Below are 18064 nucleotides of genomic sequence, written 5' to 3' on the forward strand. Positions count from 1 at the left end.
TTGCCCCCAATTTTGTATATTTCCAAAGGTAACAGGAAAAATTGGACCCCAAAAGTTGTTGTGCAATTTGTCCTGAGTAGGCTGATACCCCATATGTGGGGGTAAACCACTGTTTGGGCGCATGGCAGGACTTGGAAGGGAAGGAGCACCGTTTGGACTTTTTCAACGCACAATTGGCTGGAATTGAGATCAGACGCCATGTTGCGTTTGGAGAGCACCTGATGTGCCCAAACAGTGGAAACCCCCCAATTCTAACTCCAACCCTAACCCCAACACACCCCTGACCCTAATCTCAGCCCTAACCCTAGCCCTAACCCTAATGGGAAAATGGAAATAAATACTTATTTTATTACTTTTCCCTAACTAAGGGGGTAATAAAGGGGGGTATGATTTACTATTTATAGCGGATTTTCATGTTTGGCAGCTGTCGCTCGCTAAAAGACGCTTTTTATTGTAGAAATTGTTTTTGCATCACCACATCTTGAGAGCTATAATTTATCCATATTTTGACCCACAGTCATGTGAGGTCTTATTTTTTGCAGGATGAGTTGACGTTTTTATTGGTACCATTTTCGGGCGCGTGACTTTTTATCGCTTTTTATTCTGATTTTTGGGATGCAGAATGAAGAAAAACAAGCATTTCATGAATTACTTTTTGGGGGGGACGTTTACACCGTTCTGCGTGTGGTAAAATTGATAAAGCGGTTTTATTCTTCGAGTCAATACGATTACAGCGATACCTCATTTATATTTTTTTCATGTTTTGGCGCTTTTATACATTAAAAACAATTTTATATAAAAAAATAATTATTTTTGCATCGCTTTATTCTGCGAGCTATAGCTTTTTTATTTTTTCGCTGATGATGCTATATGGCGGCTCGTGTTTTGTGGGACAAGATGAGATTTTCAGCGGTACCATGTTTATTTATACTCGTCTTTTTGATCACGTAAAGGCACTTTTTGTTCAGCGGTATGATGATAAAGCATTGTTTTATGCTTTGTTTCGTTTTTTTTTTTTAAGGGGTTCACTAAAGGGGTTAACTAGTGGGACAGTTTTATAGGGCGGGTCGTTACAGACGTGGCGATACTAAATATGTGTACTTTTATTGTTTTTTTTATTTATTTACCAAAAAAAAGAATTTATTAGGGAATATTTATTTTTTATTTATTTAGGAATTTTTTAAAAATTATTTTTACACTTTTTTTTTTTTTACTTTGTTACATTATCCCAATGTGGGACATCACTGTGTAGTGTCAGATCGTTGATCTGACACTTTGCAGTGCACTGTGTCAGATCAGCGATCTGACAGGCACTGAGGAGGCTTTCTCAGCGCCTGCTCTCAGCAGGCACTGAAAATGCAGCCTCCCTTCAGGACCCCGAAGCCCCCCCCACGGCCATATTAGATCCTGGGGCCTGCAGGGATGAGATCCTCGGAGCAGCGCGAGCACATTGCGCTGCTCCGAGGGTCTTAGGGAAGCCCCTCCCTGTGTGATTCTTCCCTATGCCCCCGGTATACTGCGATCATGTTTGATCGCAGTGTGCCAGGGGTTAATGTGCCGGAGGCGGTCTGTGACCGCCCCTGGCCCATAGTGCCGGGTGTAGGCTGTGATAATCAGCTGACACCCGTCCGCGATCAGCGGCGCTCCCCCGTGAACGCCGCTGATCGCGATGACGTACTATCCCGTCCCCGGTCATACGGGTCGGGGTCCCTTGGACAGGATAGTACGTCAAATGTCAGAAAGGGGTTAACGCCAACTCTAACACAGCCATAACCCCATCTCTAACCCTAATCCCAACCCTAACCATAACCCTAACCCCAACACCACAACCCTAACCCTAGTCCCAACCTTAACCCTAACCCTAGTCCCAACCAGAACCCTAATGGAAAAAATACATATTTTATTATTTTTATCTAACTAAGGAGGTGATAAAGGGGGGTTTTATTTACTATTTTTTTTATTTTGATCACTATCATTTATCACAGTGATCAAAATGAACCAATAGGAAATATCTCCTATTGTTGACGTGTGCTGGCCGGCAGACCTCGGCAGGTGCACTGTGCATGCGTCCATCATTTTCTTCCCGGAAGACATCGACGACCGGGGGACAGGACTGAGGAATGCAGGAGGTGCCGGAGGGGCTTGGGGGACCCCATATCAGAGGAGAGAGAACATCAGATCATATAAGAGGAAAGAGACAAAAATGGGAAATCAGACTTTTTTTTGCAGTTGCTGTTATTCCGTGAATAATGGCGATCGCAACACTGGGGACGGTAAAAAAACGACTTGAAACATGTTCTCCAGTGTCTCAGCTACCCCTGGTAGCCGAGACCCAAGAGATTTTCCGACGCTGGGGGGGAGCTATAACCTTATTTCTCAGAGCCGCTAAAAAGCGGCGAAGAGGAATGTTTTGTAACGGATTCAACTGGATTGTAATGAATAAGAAAAATGTTCACACGAGAATTGAATTTACTAAATTGATTTACTTAATAAATGATAAGATTAAATAATAAACAGTATAAACAATAAATATACACGTGAAATAAACATACATAACATTATTCACGTAGAATTCAATCTGTGTCCATCTCACTCACCCATAATAGTGCTGTGAAGGAGGGTTGAGTGGGCTGTCTCCCCTCCTTCACAGCAATATTATGGGTGAGTGACTATGGCAGCCGGGTACTGGGCATGATTTTGGTATTAACAGATTAACCCTTTTATGGAAGTACATGCTGCTGTCATCTATGGTATTTGTTACCGTATGTTACACTTTTTGGGTCCAGTTACTGATTGTTGAGTTTAATATCTAAGCATTTTTTATGCGTAATGACTTCATTTATGTATGTGGTCTTATGGCCCATTGTCACTCTGATTATAGGTAGGGGTGATTACCTTCTCTGTCATCAGGACTGTCTTTTTCTTATTTTCACCTCAAATGTATTTATGAATGTTTGATATTCTCTTTTAATGTGATTAAATAAAGATTGTTCTTACTTTTTTCATACTTTTTTGCTGTGGTTTATGGTTACTCAATTTGCTTCTTCTATTTGCATGTGATTGTGAGTACTCCACGATTGATGGTTAGTCCTTACTATTTGGTGGGGGAACTATTACGGTTTTTCTAACTGGTTCTTGGCCACTTTTGACTAACATGACAGTTTTGAACTTTTTTTCAATATTGTCCCTTGCATGTTTAGGCGTACCAGAGGATCAATACAAATACTCCCAATGCCTGCTGCCTCGCGGCTTGTCAAGATTATCGTATCGGCCCCATGATCCCATAATCTGAGAATCCATGTTAACAAACTTTCACCTGGTTGCTGCCTGTACCTGGTACCCAGTTCTGTTAATTCTCAGACTGTATAACCCCTAGTTTCCTCGGTCATTGAAGCTTCTGCTCCTGTAGCTGTGTTTCCTGCATCCATCCTATCCCCACTACGCTGTGTGACTTCTCTCCTAGTTTTAGTAGTCACAATCGGTCTGGCTTGCTTTTCTTCCCCATTTGTCTCACTGTTACAGTCATCCCATTCTAGCAAATCTGACCATTTCTCATGTGCAATCATGGTGCTAATCTGTGCAGTACAAATATCTGACACTGGCCGCTGTCTCCTCCTGCGCCTATTCTTAATAACATTTTTCATTACATAAGCTTCAAAATTCCTTTGCATATCATCATGCTGTTTCATTTGGTCTCTCAAGGCTGATTGCCAGCTAATCCTTTGCTCTATAGCTGTATGCAGCTCTAAACACAAGTTATTAATCTCCTCCTACAAACTTTGAAATGTCTGAATGCAAACCCATCCAACGGCTGCTGCAGCTTTCTGCTCTTTTGCGTCATACCTTGAGATCAAATTTGGCAGCAACATCCTGGGGATGTGATAAGCGCTGTCCCTCCATATACTGTGTCATTGGGGTCCACTTTCCTGGTAACACCCATTCTGGCAAAGATCTGACACTACTCTCAACTGCTTGCCTACTCTTAACAAACTTATTCAATTTTGCAAACATTTTTATTCAAAGCAATCCAACTTCTGACACCAATTTGTTTTGTAATGGATTCAACTGGATTGTAATGAATAAGAAATTGCTCACACAAGAATTAAATTTACTAAATTGATTTACTTGAATTAAACATATATTACATTATTCAGGTAGAATTCAATCTCTGTCCATCTCTCTCTCATCTCAGTATCGTCTGTCTGTCACATCTCCCCTCTGCGTGTGTCCTCCCCCTCCATGTCTGTGTACTCTTATGTGTATAAACTTCTTTGATGTCAACAAGGTATGTATGTGTACTGGAGACTTAGGCTACGTGCACATGCTGCGGAATGGGGTGCGGATTTGGCCGTGCGGATTTTGTAAAATCCGCAGGTAAATCTGCAGGTCGAAAGACCTGCGGTTTTATCTGTGGATTGCTCTGCGGTTTTTCATCTCCACAATGAAAACCGCAGGAAAACCGCGCAGAAAAATCCGCACCGTCTGCACTGCGGTTTTTTATTCCCATAGGGAATAATGGTACTGTACACCGCAGCAAAAACTGCTGCGGACCCGCAGCGGCCAAATCCACTGTGGAACCACAGCAGAATCCGCAGCGTGTGCATACACCCTTAGGGTCCCGTTTCACTTAGCGACGCACCAGCGATCCCGACAATGATACGACCTGGGTGCGTCGCTAAATGATCGCTAGTAAGCTGCCAAACAGGCAGATCTCTTCAGCGACGCAGCAACCATCCAGCGATCCTCGGCGGCAAACACAGCGATGCGTGCTGGCCAGCAGGACGCTGACGACGAAAAAATGGCCCAGGACATTCCTGCACGATCAACGATATCTGTTATGAATGGGTCACCGAGGAGGAAAAAAGCAACACACGCTAAGTCTCAGAAAACCAGAGAGGTTGGTAACTAAGCAGACTGCAGAGCCCTGATCTTAACACACAACTAGAAGCAGTCGTGGAGCGTGCCAACGGTGGTCCTGGACGCCTTGTCACAAACGGAGAGCTAAATAAACCTAAACTAAGAAAAGAGGAAAACTAACTCCCCAGAGCAGACCCCAAAGGAAAGACAGCCCCCCACATGTATTGACGGTGACGCAAGATGAAAACACAAACAAAGACAGAAAAATAGGCTGAGCAAACGATGGGGCCAAACTAACTTGAAAGGACAGGAAAGGAAAGATACTGTCTCCAATCTGCCAAAAAACCCTACCAAAAATAATGTCCAACGCTTCTTATAACAAAATTAACCCTGAAATCACTAGACTTCTCCCACTATATCAGCACTCTGGAATATTCTGAGACAGAGCAAAAAGAGGCCAATCCAATAAAGGACAAAAAGGCAAATTGGCAAATACAGATAAATAAGAGTGGAAATTCAGCACAGCCCAGCCGGGCTGGCTGACCACACAAAAACTGAGTTGACCAACAAGAGCAAGTGTGAACATTAGCAAAAAACAAACTTAACTTGAGATGACTGGAGCAGAGCTGAAGTCCAAGACCTGAGAAACAGACTGAATCACCAGCAACAGGATAGGGCGCTGGCTGTCTTATATCCAGTCTGATACTCCAGAAATCCAATCACTATCCTCCTCGTCAGGTGGCAGACCATTACCAATTAAACTAACCTCACTACCTCCTGTCACTACCAGAGGGAGAGCAGAAGGAGAACTCCCAGCTGGTGGAGCAGAAAATAAGCTCATAACAGATATCCAGCAGGGGGGCCGGTCGCTGCTGCGTGTCACATGTAGCGAGATCGCTGTTGCGTCACAAAATCGGTGACGCATCAGCGATCTCGCTATGTGCGAAGGGGGCTTTAAACAGTATTAATCTAACATATAGTTAACAAGATAAAATCTCTGGGAAAGTACTGATTAAAGTACTCATCTTTGAAATGCAAAAGACTCCTTTGTTTAGAAGAGAAGTGTCAAGATTGTAGCAGAAACCAGTTATTTGCTCTGTTTGGACAATTTGACCATCTGGTTGAACAAGTTTCAATGACCTTCTAGGAACCTCCATGGAAGTGAGAATGTATATATTAAGCCATATCAATAATTAGTAAAATAATTAATTGGGAGTGTTGAAACCATTAAAAATAACTCATACTATACAAGGAATAAGTACCCTTAACTGCCACCGTTAAAAGGCGTATCGGCGGTTGTTAAGGGGTTAAAGGATTTTCTAGGCACAAAATAAAACAAGAAAAAAAAGCAAAAAATACATGGCACTACCTATAATGATTCCACAAAATCCCCCATTATCTTTATTTTCCTATATCTACTCTTCAGTCATCCTTGTGGTCACTTATTGTTTATAGTCACTTATTGTTTATTGCATTTGAATGGTATAAGTTGAACAGAGCAGGTCAGCTATGACCTTGGTCAGATGCAACATCATTTGAAGTGTGACATCTTTAAAGTGTTACATCAGAAATAGACCAGAATGATAAATCATGGTATATTCTCCTTCATGCTGCCATGTCCTGATCCATCTACTTTCATCCACAGGTACGTCTGAACCCTCTTAATCCAGAATACCCAGTGCATCCCTAAACCCCATGCATTGCTCATCCTCTGTTTTTTAACTGGTACGTCTGTACTCTGTTTTTTCACGACTTTAATTCTATGTATCATACTTCAAACTTATTGTATGCATATTGATATGCCCATGCTCCTCACACCTAGCCTTATCCTTCCATCTTATTCTGCCTCTTTCTTCAGCTTTGATGCTAGTCAAATGTCCTATTAACTGTTATCTGTTAATTGCTCCCTGCTATGAACTGTCCTCCAGCCCCCTTTCTTCTCCACGCTCTCTCTCTCAGCTGGCTTCATTTCATGGACAGTTGAATGGTATAAGTTGAACAGAGAAGGTCAGATATGACCTTGGTCAGATGCGACGTCTTTTGAAGTGTAACATCTTTAAAGTGTTACATCAGAAATATACCAGAAATCGGTCAGAAGGTAAGAATAACCACTGCTTTCTAATTTTAATTGCCTCTCTTTTCTTACCCTGCCCTTTAACCATGATAAAATTTGCCCTCACCGTTTTTGCTCCATTAATCTTCACTCTCCTTCGCTATCCCCAAACCCCTGCACCCACGAACCAAATAACTATCTCCCCCTCTCTCTTACCCCCTACCTCGCTTCATCTGCAGACATACTCCTTAACCTCAGACCTCTCCTTCTAAAATATAATACAAGTCGTTCACTCTCCCTCACCCACCTGCTTTCCCTTTCTCTGCTTCTTCTCACTGCTGGTGACATATCCCCCGATCCTGGCCTCCCCCCACCTCATACATCCCACTAATCCTCACCCCTATCTTTGTCACCCTAAGAGAAACTACCACAATCCCTCACACTTAAAACCTGTGCCACTGACCCCCACCCTCCCGCTCCCTCTCTCTGGAGCACTTTGAAATGCCCGCTCCGTCTGCAACACAGCTCCATGTGATCCACGACCTCTTTACCTCTGGCAACCTTTCCTTCCTGGCCCTCACTGAGACCTGGCTGACACCCCCTGACACAGCCTCCCCTGCCGCACTGAGTTACGGCGGCCTCCACTTTACCCACACTCCTCGCTCTGGCAACAGACATGGTGGAGGAGTGGGTTTCCTTCTTTCTAAAAACTGCTCGTTCAACCCTATCCACCCCCCACCCTCCCTTATCCTCCCTTCTTTCGAGGTTCACTCTGTCCGTATCTATGCTCCCTCTAATCTCCAAATGGCTGTCATATACCGACCACCGGACTCAGCCACTGCCTTCATCGACCAATTCTCCACCTGGCTCCTCCACTTTCTCTCTGCTGACATCCCCATCATCATGGGGGACTTCAACATCCCCATTGACACCCGCCAGCCAGCAGCCTCCAAACTTCTGTCACTTACCTCATCCTTTGGACTTACTCAGTGGTCCTCCACAGCCACCCACACGGATGGACATATATTAGACCTCATCTTCACCCACCTCTGTTCCTTACCTAATCTCACAACCTCTCCCTTCCCCCTATTATTATTATTAATTTATATAGCACCATTGATTCCATGGTGCTGTACATGAGAAGGGGTTACATACAAATTACAGAGATCACTTACAGTAAACAAACTAACAATGGCAGACTGATACAGAGGGGAGAGTGGACCCTGCCCTTTCGGGCTTACATGCTACAGGATGGTGGGGAAGGAGACAGTAGGTTGGTGGGTTGCAGCAGTTCCGGTGTTGGTTGAGGTGATATCACCGGTAGTGGTGAGAGAGAAGGAGGTAGCGGGGTCATTGCAGGCTTTCTTGAAGAGGTGGGTTTTCAGGTTCCATCTGAAGGATCCAAATGTGGTTGATAGTCGGACTTGTTGGGGCAAAGAATTCCAGAGAATAGGGGCTATTCGGGAGAAGTCTTGGAGGCGGTTGGGTGAGGAGCGAATAAGTGTGGAGGAAAGAAGGAGGTCTTGGGAGGACCGGAGATTACGTGAGGGAAGATATCGGGAGATTAGTTCAGAGACATATGGGGGAGACAGGTTATAGATGGCCTTGTAGGTCAGTATTAGTAATTTGAACTGGATACGCTGAGGGAATGGGAGCCAGTGAAGAGATTTGCAGAGGGGAGAAGCGGAGGAGTAGTGAGGAGAGAGATGAATTAGTCGGCGGCAGAGGTAAGGATGGACTGGAGAGGTGCGAGGGTGTTAGCAGGGAGACCACAGAAAAGGATATTGCAGTAGTTGAGGCGGGAGATGATGAGGGCATGCACAAGCATTTTAGTAGATTGAGGGTTGAGGAAAGGACGGATTCTGGAAATATTTTTGAGCTGGAGGCGACAGGAGGTAGAAAGAGCTTGGATGTGCGGTTTGAAGGACAGGGCAGAGTCAAAGGTTACTCCGAGGCAGCGGACTTCTGGTACTGGGGAAAGTGTGAGGTCATTAATTGTTATAGCTAGGTCGGGTAAGGAAGATCTGTGAGATGGAGGAAAGATGATGAGTTCAGATTTGTCTACATTGAGTTTGAGTATCTGATCACATCTACTCACCTTCTCATCCTTGTCCTTCTCATCTGCCCCCCATGACCAGCCAATAGCACATCCTCGCAGAAACCTCACACCTAGACACTGACAGACTCCCAGACTCTCTTCTACCTCTGTCCTCTGTATTTTCACTCCAGAATACAGACACCGCCACCGCTTTCTACAACGCCACCCTCACATCAGCCATAGACTCAGTCGCCCCTCTCATGTATGGCAAAGTGCAACGAATCAATAGGCAACCATGGCACAATAACCTCACCAAAAAAACTTCAACAAGCATCCAGGGTCGCGGAGCGGCGTTGGAAGAAAACATGCCTGCCAGACGACTTCACTGCTCTCAAACAAGCTACACTTGCCTTCAAATCAGCCCTCACCTCCGCTAAACAGACCTATTTCACAAACCTTGTATCTTCATTATCCCGCAACCCAAAAAACTGTTCAGCACAATTAACTCTTTCCTCGGCCGACCACTGCCACCTTCAACTCCCCTCATCTCTGCCGAGGACTTTGCCACCTACTTCAAAAACAAGATCGACCAAACAAGGCAAACCTTTACTGCTCTACCACCCCAACCACTCCATATACCAGACCTCTCCCCTTCCCTAATAACCTCCCTCTCCAATATTACTGAAGGAGATCTTACTCATCTCCTTTCTAAATCACACCTCACCTGTGCACTTGACCCCATCACCTCCCACCTGCTCCCCAACCTCACTAAAACGCTCATCCCAGCCCTAACCCATCTCTTCAACCTATCGCTATCTTCTGGTACCTTCCCCTCAGCCTTCAAACATGCCACCATCACACCCATCCTCAAAAAAACAAACCTTGACCCATCTGCTATGCCCAGTTATCGCCCCATATCACTGCCCCCGTTTGCTTCCAAACTCCTTGAGCAGCATGTCCATGCTCAACTTTCCTTCCACCTCTAATCTAACTCCCTCCTTGACATCCTCCAATCTGGCTTCCGCCCCCACCACTCCACTGAAACTGCCCTGACCAAAATTACTAATGACTAATTACTAAAGCCAAAGCTAACAGACAGTTCTCCATCCTTCTCCTCCTCGACCTGTCCTCTGCCTTTGACACAGTCGACCACTGCCTACTGCTACAGATTCTTTCTTCCCTTGGCATCAAAGACCTTGCCCTGTCCTGGATTGCCTAATACCTTTCTGACCGCACATTCAGCGTTTCCCACTCCCACACTACCTCCTCATCCCGCCCTCTCTCTGTTGGAGTCCCCCAAGGCTCTGTCCTGGGGCTCCTACTTTTTTCCATCTATACCCTTGGCCTAGGACAACTGAAAGTCCCATGGCTTCCAGTACCACCTGTATGCGGACGACACTCAGATCTACCTCTCTGGCCCAGATGTCACCTCTCTGCTGTCCAGAATCCTGGAGTGTCTATCAGCCATATCCTCCTTTTTCACCTCTCGCTTCTTAAAACTCAATGTAGACAAAATTGAACTCCCGCCTTGACTACTGCAACACTCTACTCTGTGACCTCCCTGCTAACTCTCTTGCACCACTTCAGTCTGTCCTTAACTCTGCTGCCCGACTAATCCACCTCTCTCCTCCTTTGTCTCTCCCCTCTGCAAATCCCTCCACTGGCTCTCAATTCCCCAACAAATCCAGTTCAAACTACTAACACTGACCTACAAAGCCATCCACAACCTGTCCCCTCCCTATATCTCTGAACTAATCTCCCAATATCTTCCCTCACGTAATCTTCGATCCTCCTATGACCTCTTACTCTCCTCCACACTTATTCGTTCCTCACACAACCGCCTCCAAGATTTCTCCCGAATATCCCGAATCCTCTTGAATTCCATGCCTCAACACGTCCGATTATCCACCACCTTCGGATCCTTCAAACGGAAAATGAAAACCCATCTCTTCAGGAAAGCTTACAGCCTGCAATAACCATTCTGTCACCTCACCACCGCCTCAGCTGCCGCCTCATCACCAGAGCTGCTGCACCCCCGACCTTCTGTTTCTTCCCCACTATCCCGTAGAATGTAAGTCCGCAAGGACAGGGTCCTCTCCCCTCTGCACTAGTCTGTCATTGTAAATTTGTTTACTGTTAACGATATCTATAACTTTGTATGTAACCCCCTTCTCATGTACAGAACCATGGAATTAATGGTGCTATATAAATAAATAATAATAATAATAATAAATAGTCTCAACACTCCCTTTGTATCTCTGGGGTAGAAGTCCCAAAAAGTAGTGCGCTCTGGCTTGATTATCCAACCTACAGCTCACACACTCCCACCCTCAGTGCCTGCCCACTCTAAATATCCCAAAGAGCACCATCATGAGAATCCTATACAGTCCCAAGACGGATACAATTTCTCCTTCTTAACACTCCTCACAGTTCATTCAGTATGTGCTATACTAAGACTTTTCTGCAGTCTATGATATTACAGAAAATAATGTTACAGGAACTGACATCACACAGCCTATATGTATATATACCATATTTATTTATTCTAATGTAATCTAGCAATCTGGAACACCCAAATCCATCCTCTCTGGCCTAAGTCACTAATTTATAAGACTACTATTGTTCTCTGTGAACCGCCTCTATCGCCTCTGCTGTTTCAAATCCTTGTAAAACTTGCCTTGGATCACAGGCCACTTTCCACATGACATCATTGTTCAGACCACGCTGCATGCAGGAATGTACTTGACTAGCAGGCTAAAAGCACAGAAAAGAAATCTCCGTACTCTGTGCTTTCAATGGACTGTAGTTGGAAGAAAGAAGCTGGAGGTCACATCACTAAATGAATGTTATATGAAAGTACCGCCGCAAGGAGATAAAAATCACACCAGATCAGAGCGAGAAGTGTATTTCATGTTCCAGACTGTATTTATGGACTTTTCATACTACATTGCGTCTTTTACTACATTACTATTTGTCACGCTGGTTTGTGTGGACTTAATGCGCCATGGGCTCGGCTTACCCTAGAAGGGCATAACTAAGTAGCTACCTGGTCTTCACTAGAGCCTCTGATGGTGAGGTTAGGCTTGAGCTGCAGGTACCACTCTAGGGCAGTCCCTGGTACTGCAGTAGCTGACTACAAGGGTCAGTAAAGTAGGTAGGGACTCAGAGAGTCAGGTAGGACAAGGGCAGGATCACTGACAGAAAGGATACAGGTGCTGGTTCAGACTGGACTGGTACTGCGAGTTCAGGATCACAGATACGTGTTTAGGCAGAAAGGGTTCAGGATCACATGTATTGGTCCAGGCAGGACAGATGTTTTGGCCAGGAAGGAGACCTAACAAGGGACTAGAAGGTTTGAAGACAAACTAAAGTTGTCTAAACTTTAGACACTAAAGTTGCTGAGGCATCTCCCTATAGGGGAGGGTGTCAAATACATATAATGCCTCTCAGCAATAGGCTAGGACACTCCCGGAATGCTGCTCCAGGGAGCACGCGCCTACCCTAAGGGTGTTGCCAGGTGACCTGCGCAGCGTGCACAGACTCTGGGTACTTGGAGCTGCGTTAGGAGGAACAGCAGAGCAGTCGTGACTGTGAGCATGTAGGTGTCCCTGCCAGGGGGAAAGGAAAATAATCATGCAGGGATGCTGGCATTACACTATTATTTTAACAGTTCTTTAGCAGGGTCCATCACATGCATGGACAATAAATATCAGATCACTAGGTCCAATACTTGGACCTGCTATTTAAGGCACCATACTTTTAGTAGTGGCAGTGCCTAGTATTATGACTCACTATAGATTTGATCTCTCGTATGCCAGTTGCTCTTTACTATTTTGAATTGACAGTGTGATATGGGAAAGGGAATACTTTTCTCCTAACTTAAAAACACTTGATATCTCACCTATGCCAATAAATACAGGAATTTCTTCTTGCTCCTCTTTACACTGAGGATCAGCTGTACAACACATCTCTTCTTCTTCTTCATCGACAACTTCAACTTTAATATCAAGCAAATCACCATCCTGATTCAAAGACTAAAAGATAAATTACAGATTATATAACAGAATAGCTAAACACTTTATAACAACTGATATAAATAAATAGTAGACTGGCGCTAATATAAATTGTTCTGCTAAAAGCTATATATAAATCACACCGCGCTACTAACATGGGGATACTGAAATGTGTATGGAGTGTCTAGCTGTCCTAAAGTAGAATGATCTATACACAGGCACGCGAGTTCTATGACACTTACTATGTGTAACTGAAAGTGCTGGTTGTAGAGCCGTCCTGTTATGGTGCAGTCCTTGGAATGAGTCCAGGTGCAAGTTCAAGTAGGGAGCGTCCTCCCGTGCTTGTGAAATCCTCTGCACGCTTGGAATAGCACATTGTGACGGTGAGCTCCGGCCGATGGCGCCGCCGTACAGTGGTGTAGCGAGCGGGGGGCGTGGTTAAACAGTAACATCACCTATCCGTGTAGACGGACATATAGAGGGGCCAAATCCCGACGCATTTCGAGGGTACCGTCCCTCTTTCTCAACTAGAACTGTAACTAGTCTGCATAACAAATAGTTACAAGCAATAAATAGACATAATTTGCTCCATCTCTAATAATTTGCTCCATCTCTAAGCAATGTCTCCCTTTCTCACCCATTGATTAAAATTATCACGTCAGATTTATTGAACTAGGACTGACCAAAAAGCCTACACAGATGCTCTACAGATTATTTCAAGTAAGACCCCAGAAGTAAGTACCTGATGATCCTCCGAAGCATTAAGATCTTCATCTAGATCTTCTTTGGGACACAGCGGACTGGAGCATGTTTCCAGTAGATCTCTCTTACTGGATCCATCTGTTAAAATAAAATTCACCTGTGTACATGTGACCGCAGATTCTCCTAGATTTGGGAAGAACAAGGGACTCTTGTGACCTGTCCTGAACGGCTGATTAACCCTTACTATAAAGGACACATCTAAACTCAAGAATGCCACCTACTTGTTCATCTCCTCCTCACAGTTGATATCTTCTAGAGAAGTAGAATCTTGCCAAATTTTGTGCTGGCTACCACCAATCACTGTTTAACTAGTTAAAGGTCGCTGTCAATCTATGGCCAGGCCAATAAGTGCTTATTATGGTTCTTAAAATATGAATCTTTGGAAATATTACATTCTATTCTGTATATTTTTTATCACTTACCAGTGATGTCATCAGTGATGTTATCAGAAGAATGTTCCATGTCCGTAAAACTTGTGTCATCTTCATCATCGAAATCTTCTATTTTTATAGTAAGGGAACTTTCGGGCTGTATTATGCATTTTTAAAACAATAGAGAATAAAAAGGAACATGACTACTATTGAGAATATATTAAGAATCAATTGAGATTTCTGCTCCATGTACCTGATGATTCTGTATGAGATCTTCATCTGTACAATCCTGGGAATACTGAGAACTAGGAGAGTCGTCTACTGGATTTCCCTTACTGGACTTATCTGTAAGAAACAAGTTTACACTGTGGATAAATCCATTCCATACATCTTATATGATGGATGCATCTATGATCTCTATTACCCTTGAAAACTGTTTGCACCTCTATTATTTACACAATGTTCTTACCCGAAGTTGTGTGAAGTAGATGATTCTCCATGACTGTGTCCTTGTACAGATCCTTGTGTCCTTCTATATACTCCCACTCCTCCATGGAGAAATAGACGGTTATATCCTGAGACCTTATAGGAACCTGACACACAATGATACAGTCATCATCCAGACACATTAACCCTTGTGTTACCGTATAATGTCCCAGTACTGCTGGTAGCGATCACCTCTGAAGTCAGCAGCTCAATGATCTTGTTGGTGATGTCTAAAGCCTTCAGATAAGCAGCTGCTATATTCAACTTCTAATCACTCTGCCAGCTAAAATGTGTTTGGGATGTCATACTAGAGTTAATCTTAGGATTTCATGCAAAATAGCCTGAAGGGCTGCCCTTTTCAGGGTGTGTTTTGCGTAGTGACAGCATAGGGTGGTACTGAGAGGGACAAACTGCTGGCACCATTTACCTATTGATACTTTCAGGACCTTCTGTTTGTGATAAACATTCAGCACATGGGTTTGGTGTTGAAATGATAAAGCAACAGACACAGTCATCCAGACTCACCACCTGAAAGCAACGCTGTCTGTGACCAAAGATTATCAGGTAGGTTTTTTTTAGTTGAAGCAGATAATATAACAAGTAATCCTAAATCACCATCTCTGCTCAACAACCTCTACATAGATTTGCAAGATCCAACATGGGCGATTTCAGAATTAGGCTGAATTCAGACATCCATGCTCTACGGTCCGTGTACAGACATCAATTCCTGGACCGGCCATGCGTCTCCTGACCAAAAACAGACATTTATGAGGCTAATCCGTTCATGTCAGGAGGCCCGTGGCTGGTAATGGCATTATGAAACATGAACAACTGAATTCATCCCTATCTTGAGTTAAAAGGGTTATTCTCAAGTAGTCTCTTGAGCATCTCTGAGCTATGCAGTCTCATCTCTTTCTGGTTTCTAGCAGGGCTGGCTCTCCTCTTTGAGTGACAGCTTTGGTGAGAAGCAGAGCAGTAGCATTAGTAGAATTATAAAGCTCAGCCCAAGTTCAGCTGTAACACATTCAGCTATCAATGGTTTGTTCTGGAGTCTACACAGTTATCCCTGTATTAACACATTGTGATCACAGGGCACTTGAACAAACACACATCTGCATGCAGCGCAGGAGCCATGATTAGAAGAACTGCTCTGTAAGCTGCATATGCCGGTAGCTGTTGATTTTGCAATATTTATAACAACAGCTTGTCAGGAGCTGTGAGTAAGGGGAAAAGAGGTGAGCAGCTAACTGATGTATAGAGATCAATGAGCTAGAGAGAGGATTCAAACTTTAAGGTTGAACTTCAGAAAGGCAGATTTTAATGGACTCACAAAAAGGCTAGGAAAGGTCCTATGGCTGGCTGTTCTAAAGGACAGAAATGTCTAAGAAGGATGGGAGATTTCGCTAAATGAAATTCTCACTGCACAATCAGTAACTATCCCAAAAGGAAGGAAGAATTGGAAACATTTTAAGAGACCAGGGTAGTTGAATATAGACCTTAATAACTTGTTAAAAAGGAAAAAATGAATGTATTTTAAATGAAAAGAGGGGGCATATCTAAAGGGAAATATAATGCTGTCTGTAGGGAATGCAGGGCAAGAGTTAGAAGAGCTAAAGCCAGTAATAAAGTGCAGCTTGCAAGAGAGACCAGAAGCAGTAAAAAGGATTTGGGGGGTATGTCAAAAGCAAAAGAAAAAAGTTAAAGATGCTATAGGATTTTTACAGGATGAAAAGGGTGAAGTGGTAAAAAATGATGCCGAGAAGACCGAACTTTTAAATTCCTATATTGCAGCTGTATTCTCGAAGAAAGGATTTAAAACATCAACTGATCCTCATGGTGCCATAAAAAAATAAAAGAATCCACACTATTATAAACAAAGAGATGGTGAGGAAACACTTAGGTAATTCTAATCTTTTGGTCCAGATGAATTACATCCTAGGGTACTGAAAGCGATAGCAGAGGAAATTGCAGAACCACTAGCCAAGAATCTTTGAAAAATCCTGGAGAACAGGAGAAGTCCCAGATGATTGGAGAAGGGCAATTGATGTCCTTATCTTCAAAAAAGGAAAGAAGATGGAGCCAGGAAATAACAGGCTAGTGACCCTTACTGCTATTTCCCTCTATACCAGGAAAGATCTTTGAATAAATTATTAATCAACATGTATGCAAGTACTTGGTTAAGAATACAGTAAGTAACCAGAGCCAGCATGGGTTTGTGGAAAACAAGTCATGCCAAACTAATCTTATTTCCTTCTATGATGGAATCACTGACTTGTTGGATCAGGGAAATGTGGTAGACATATCTAGACATCAGCCAAGCATTTCATAAAGTATCTCATACTATCCGTTTTGAGAAAATGACCAAGTATGGGATTGACAAGGCTACAGTTAAGTGGATTCATAACTGGCTCAGTGATTGTATTCAAAGAGTGGTAATAAATAGTTGCACATCCAAATAGAAGAGTGGTTCAAGTGGGGTACCACAAGGCTCTGTTCTTGCCCCAGTGTTGTTCAACATTTTTATAAATGATCTAGATAAGGGAACTGGAAGTAAACTAATCAAATTTGAAGACAATGCAAAGCCAAGATGGATAGCCAACACTAGAGAATACAGAAAGGATTCAGAAGGATCCAGATAAACTTAAACAATGGGCAGTGACTAATAGAATGGTATTTAACAGGGAGAAATGCAAGAAAAACAAAAATGACATCTATAGAATGGAAGGAATAGAATTAAGCACATGTGAAAAAGACTTGCGTAAGCTAATAGCTAACAGACTGCACATGAGTCAATAGTGTGATGCAGCAGCAAAAATACAATTCTCGGATGTATAAAGAGAAGCATAGAGTCTAAATCACATGAAGTAATTATCCCCCTCTACTCCTCCTTGGCCAAGACTCATCTGGGATACTGTGTCCAGTTCTGGGAACCATATTTAAAAAAAAGACATTGAAAAATGGGAGCAAGTTCAGAGAAAAGCTACCAGGGTGGTGAGCGGACTGTAAACTATGTCCGAGGAGCGGTTAAAGGATCTCGGAATGTTAACTTGCAAAAAAGAAGGCTAAGAGGAGACTTAATATCTGTCTACAAATATCTGAAGGGCTGTCACAGTGTAGAAGGATCATTTTTATTCTCATTTGCAAAAGGAAACACTAGAAGCAATGGGATGAAACTGAACGGAAGGAGACACAGATTAGAAAACTTTTTGACAGGGTGATCAATGAGTGGAACAGGTTGCCACGAGAGGTGGCGAGTTCTCCTTCAATGGAAGTCTTCAAACAGAGGCTGGACAGACATCTGTCTGGGATGATTTAGTGCAGGGTTCCCCAACTCCGTACCTCAAGGCGCACCAACAGGTCATGTTTTCAGGATTTCCCTTGTATTGTACAGGTGATGCAATTATCACCTGGGCAATACTAAGGAAATCCTGAAAACATGACCTGTTGGTGGGCCTTGAGGACCAGAGTTGGGAAACCCTGATTT

The 18064-nt window shown here is 43.5% G+C and overlaps 1 protein-coding gene across 4 annotated transcripts in view; it reads right to left on the reverse strand.

The window, feature by feature from the left end:
- Positions 1-18064, reverse strand: part of LOC141100126 (uncharacterized) — a 40497-nt gene that overhangs the window by 5626 nt on the left and 16807 nt on the right. For all 4 annotated transcript variants that reach the window (XM_073588380.1, XM_073588382.1, XM_073588381.1 and 1 more), the window contains 5 exons: positions 14564-14687; positions 14348-14439; positions 14146-14251; positions 13704-13801; positions 12850-12982 (listed from right to left, as the gene is read on the reverse strand). In XM_073588380.1, coding sequence (XP_073444481.1) covers positions 12850-12982; positions 13704-13801; positions 14146-14251; positions 14348-14439; positions 14564-14687 — 553 coding nt within the window. The remainder of the gene's footprint in view (positions 1-12849; positions 12983-13703; positions 13802-14145; positions 14252-14347; positions 14440-14563; positions 14688-18064) is intronic.

The sequence above is a fragment of the Dendrobates tinctorius genome, unplaced genomic scaffold, assembly GCF_039654945.1.
Source record: "Dendrobates tinctorius isolate UK_male_01 unplaced genomic scaffold, ASM3965494v1 ptg000103l, whole genome shotgun sequence".
In the NCBI taxonomy this organism is placed as follows: Eukaryota; Metazoa; Chordata; class Amphibia; order Anura; family Dendrobatidae; genus Dendrobates; species Dendrobates tinctorius.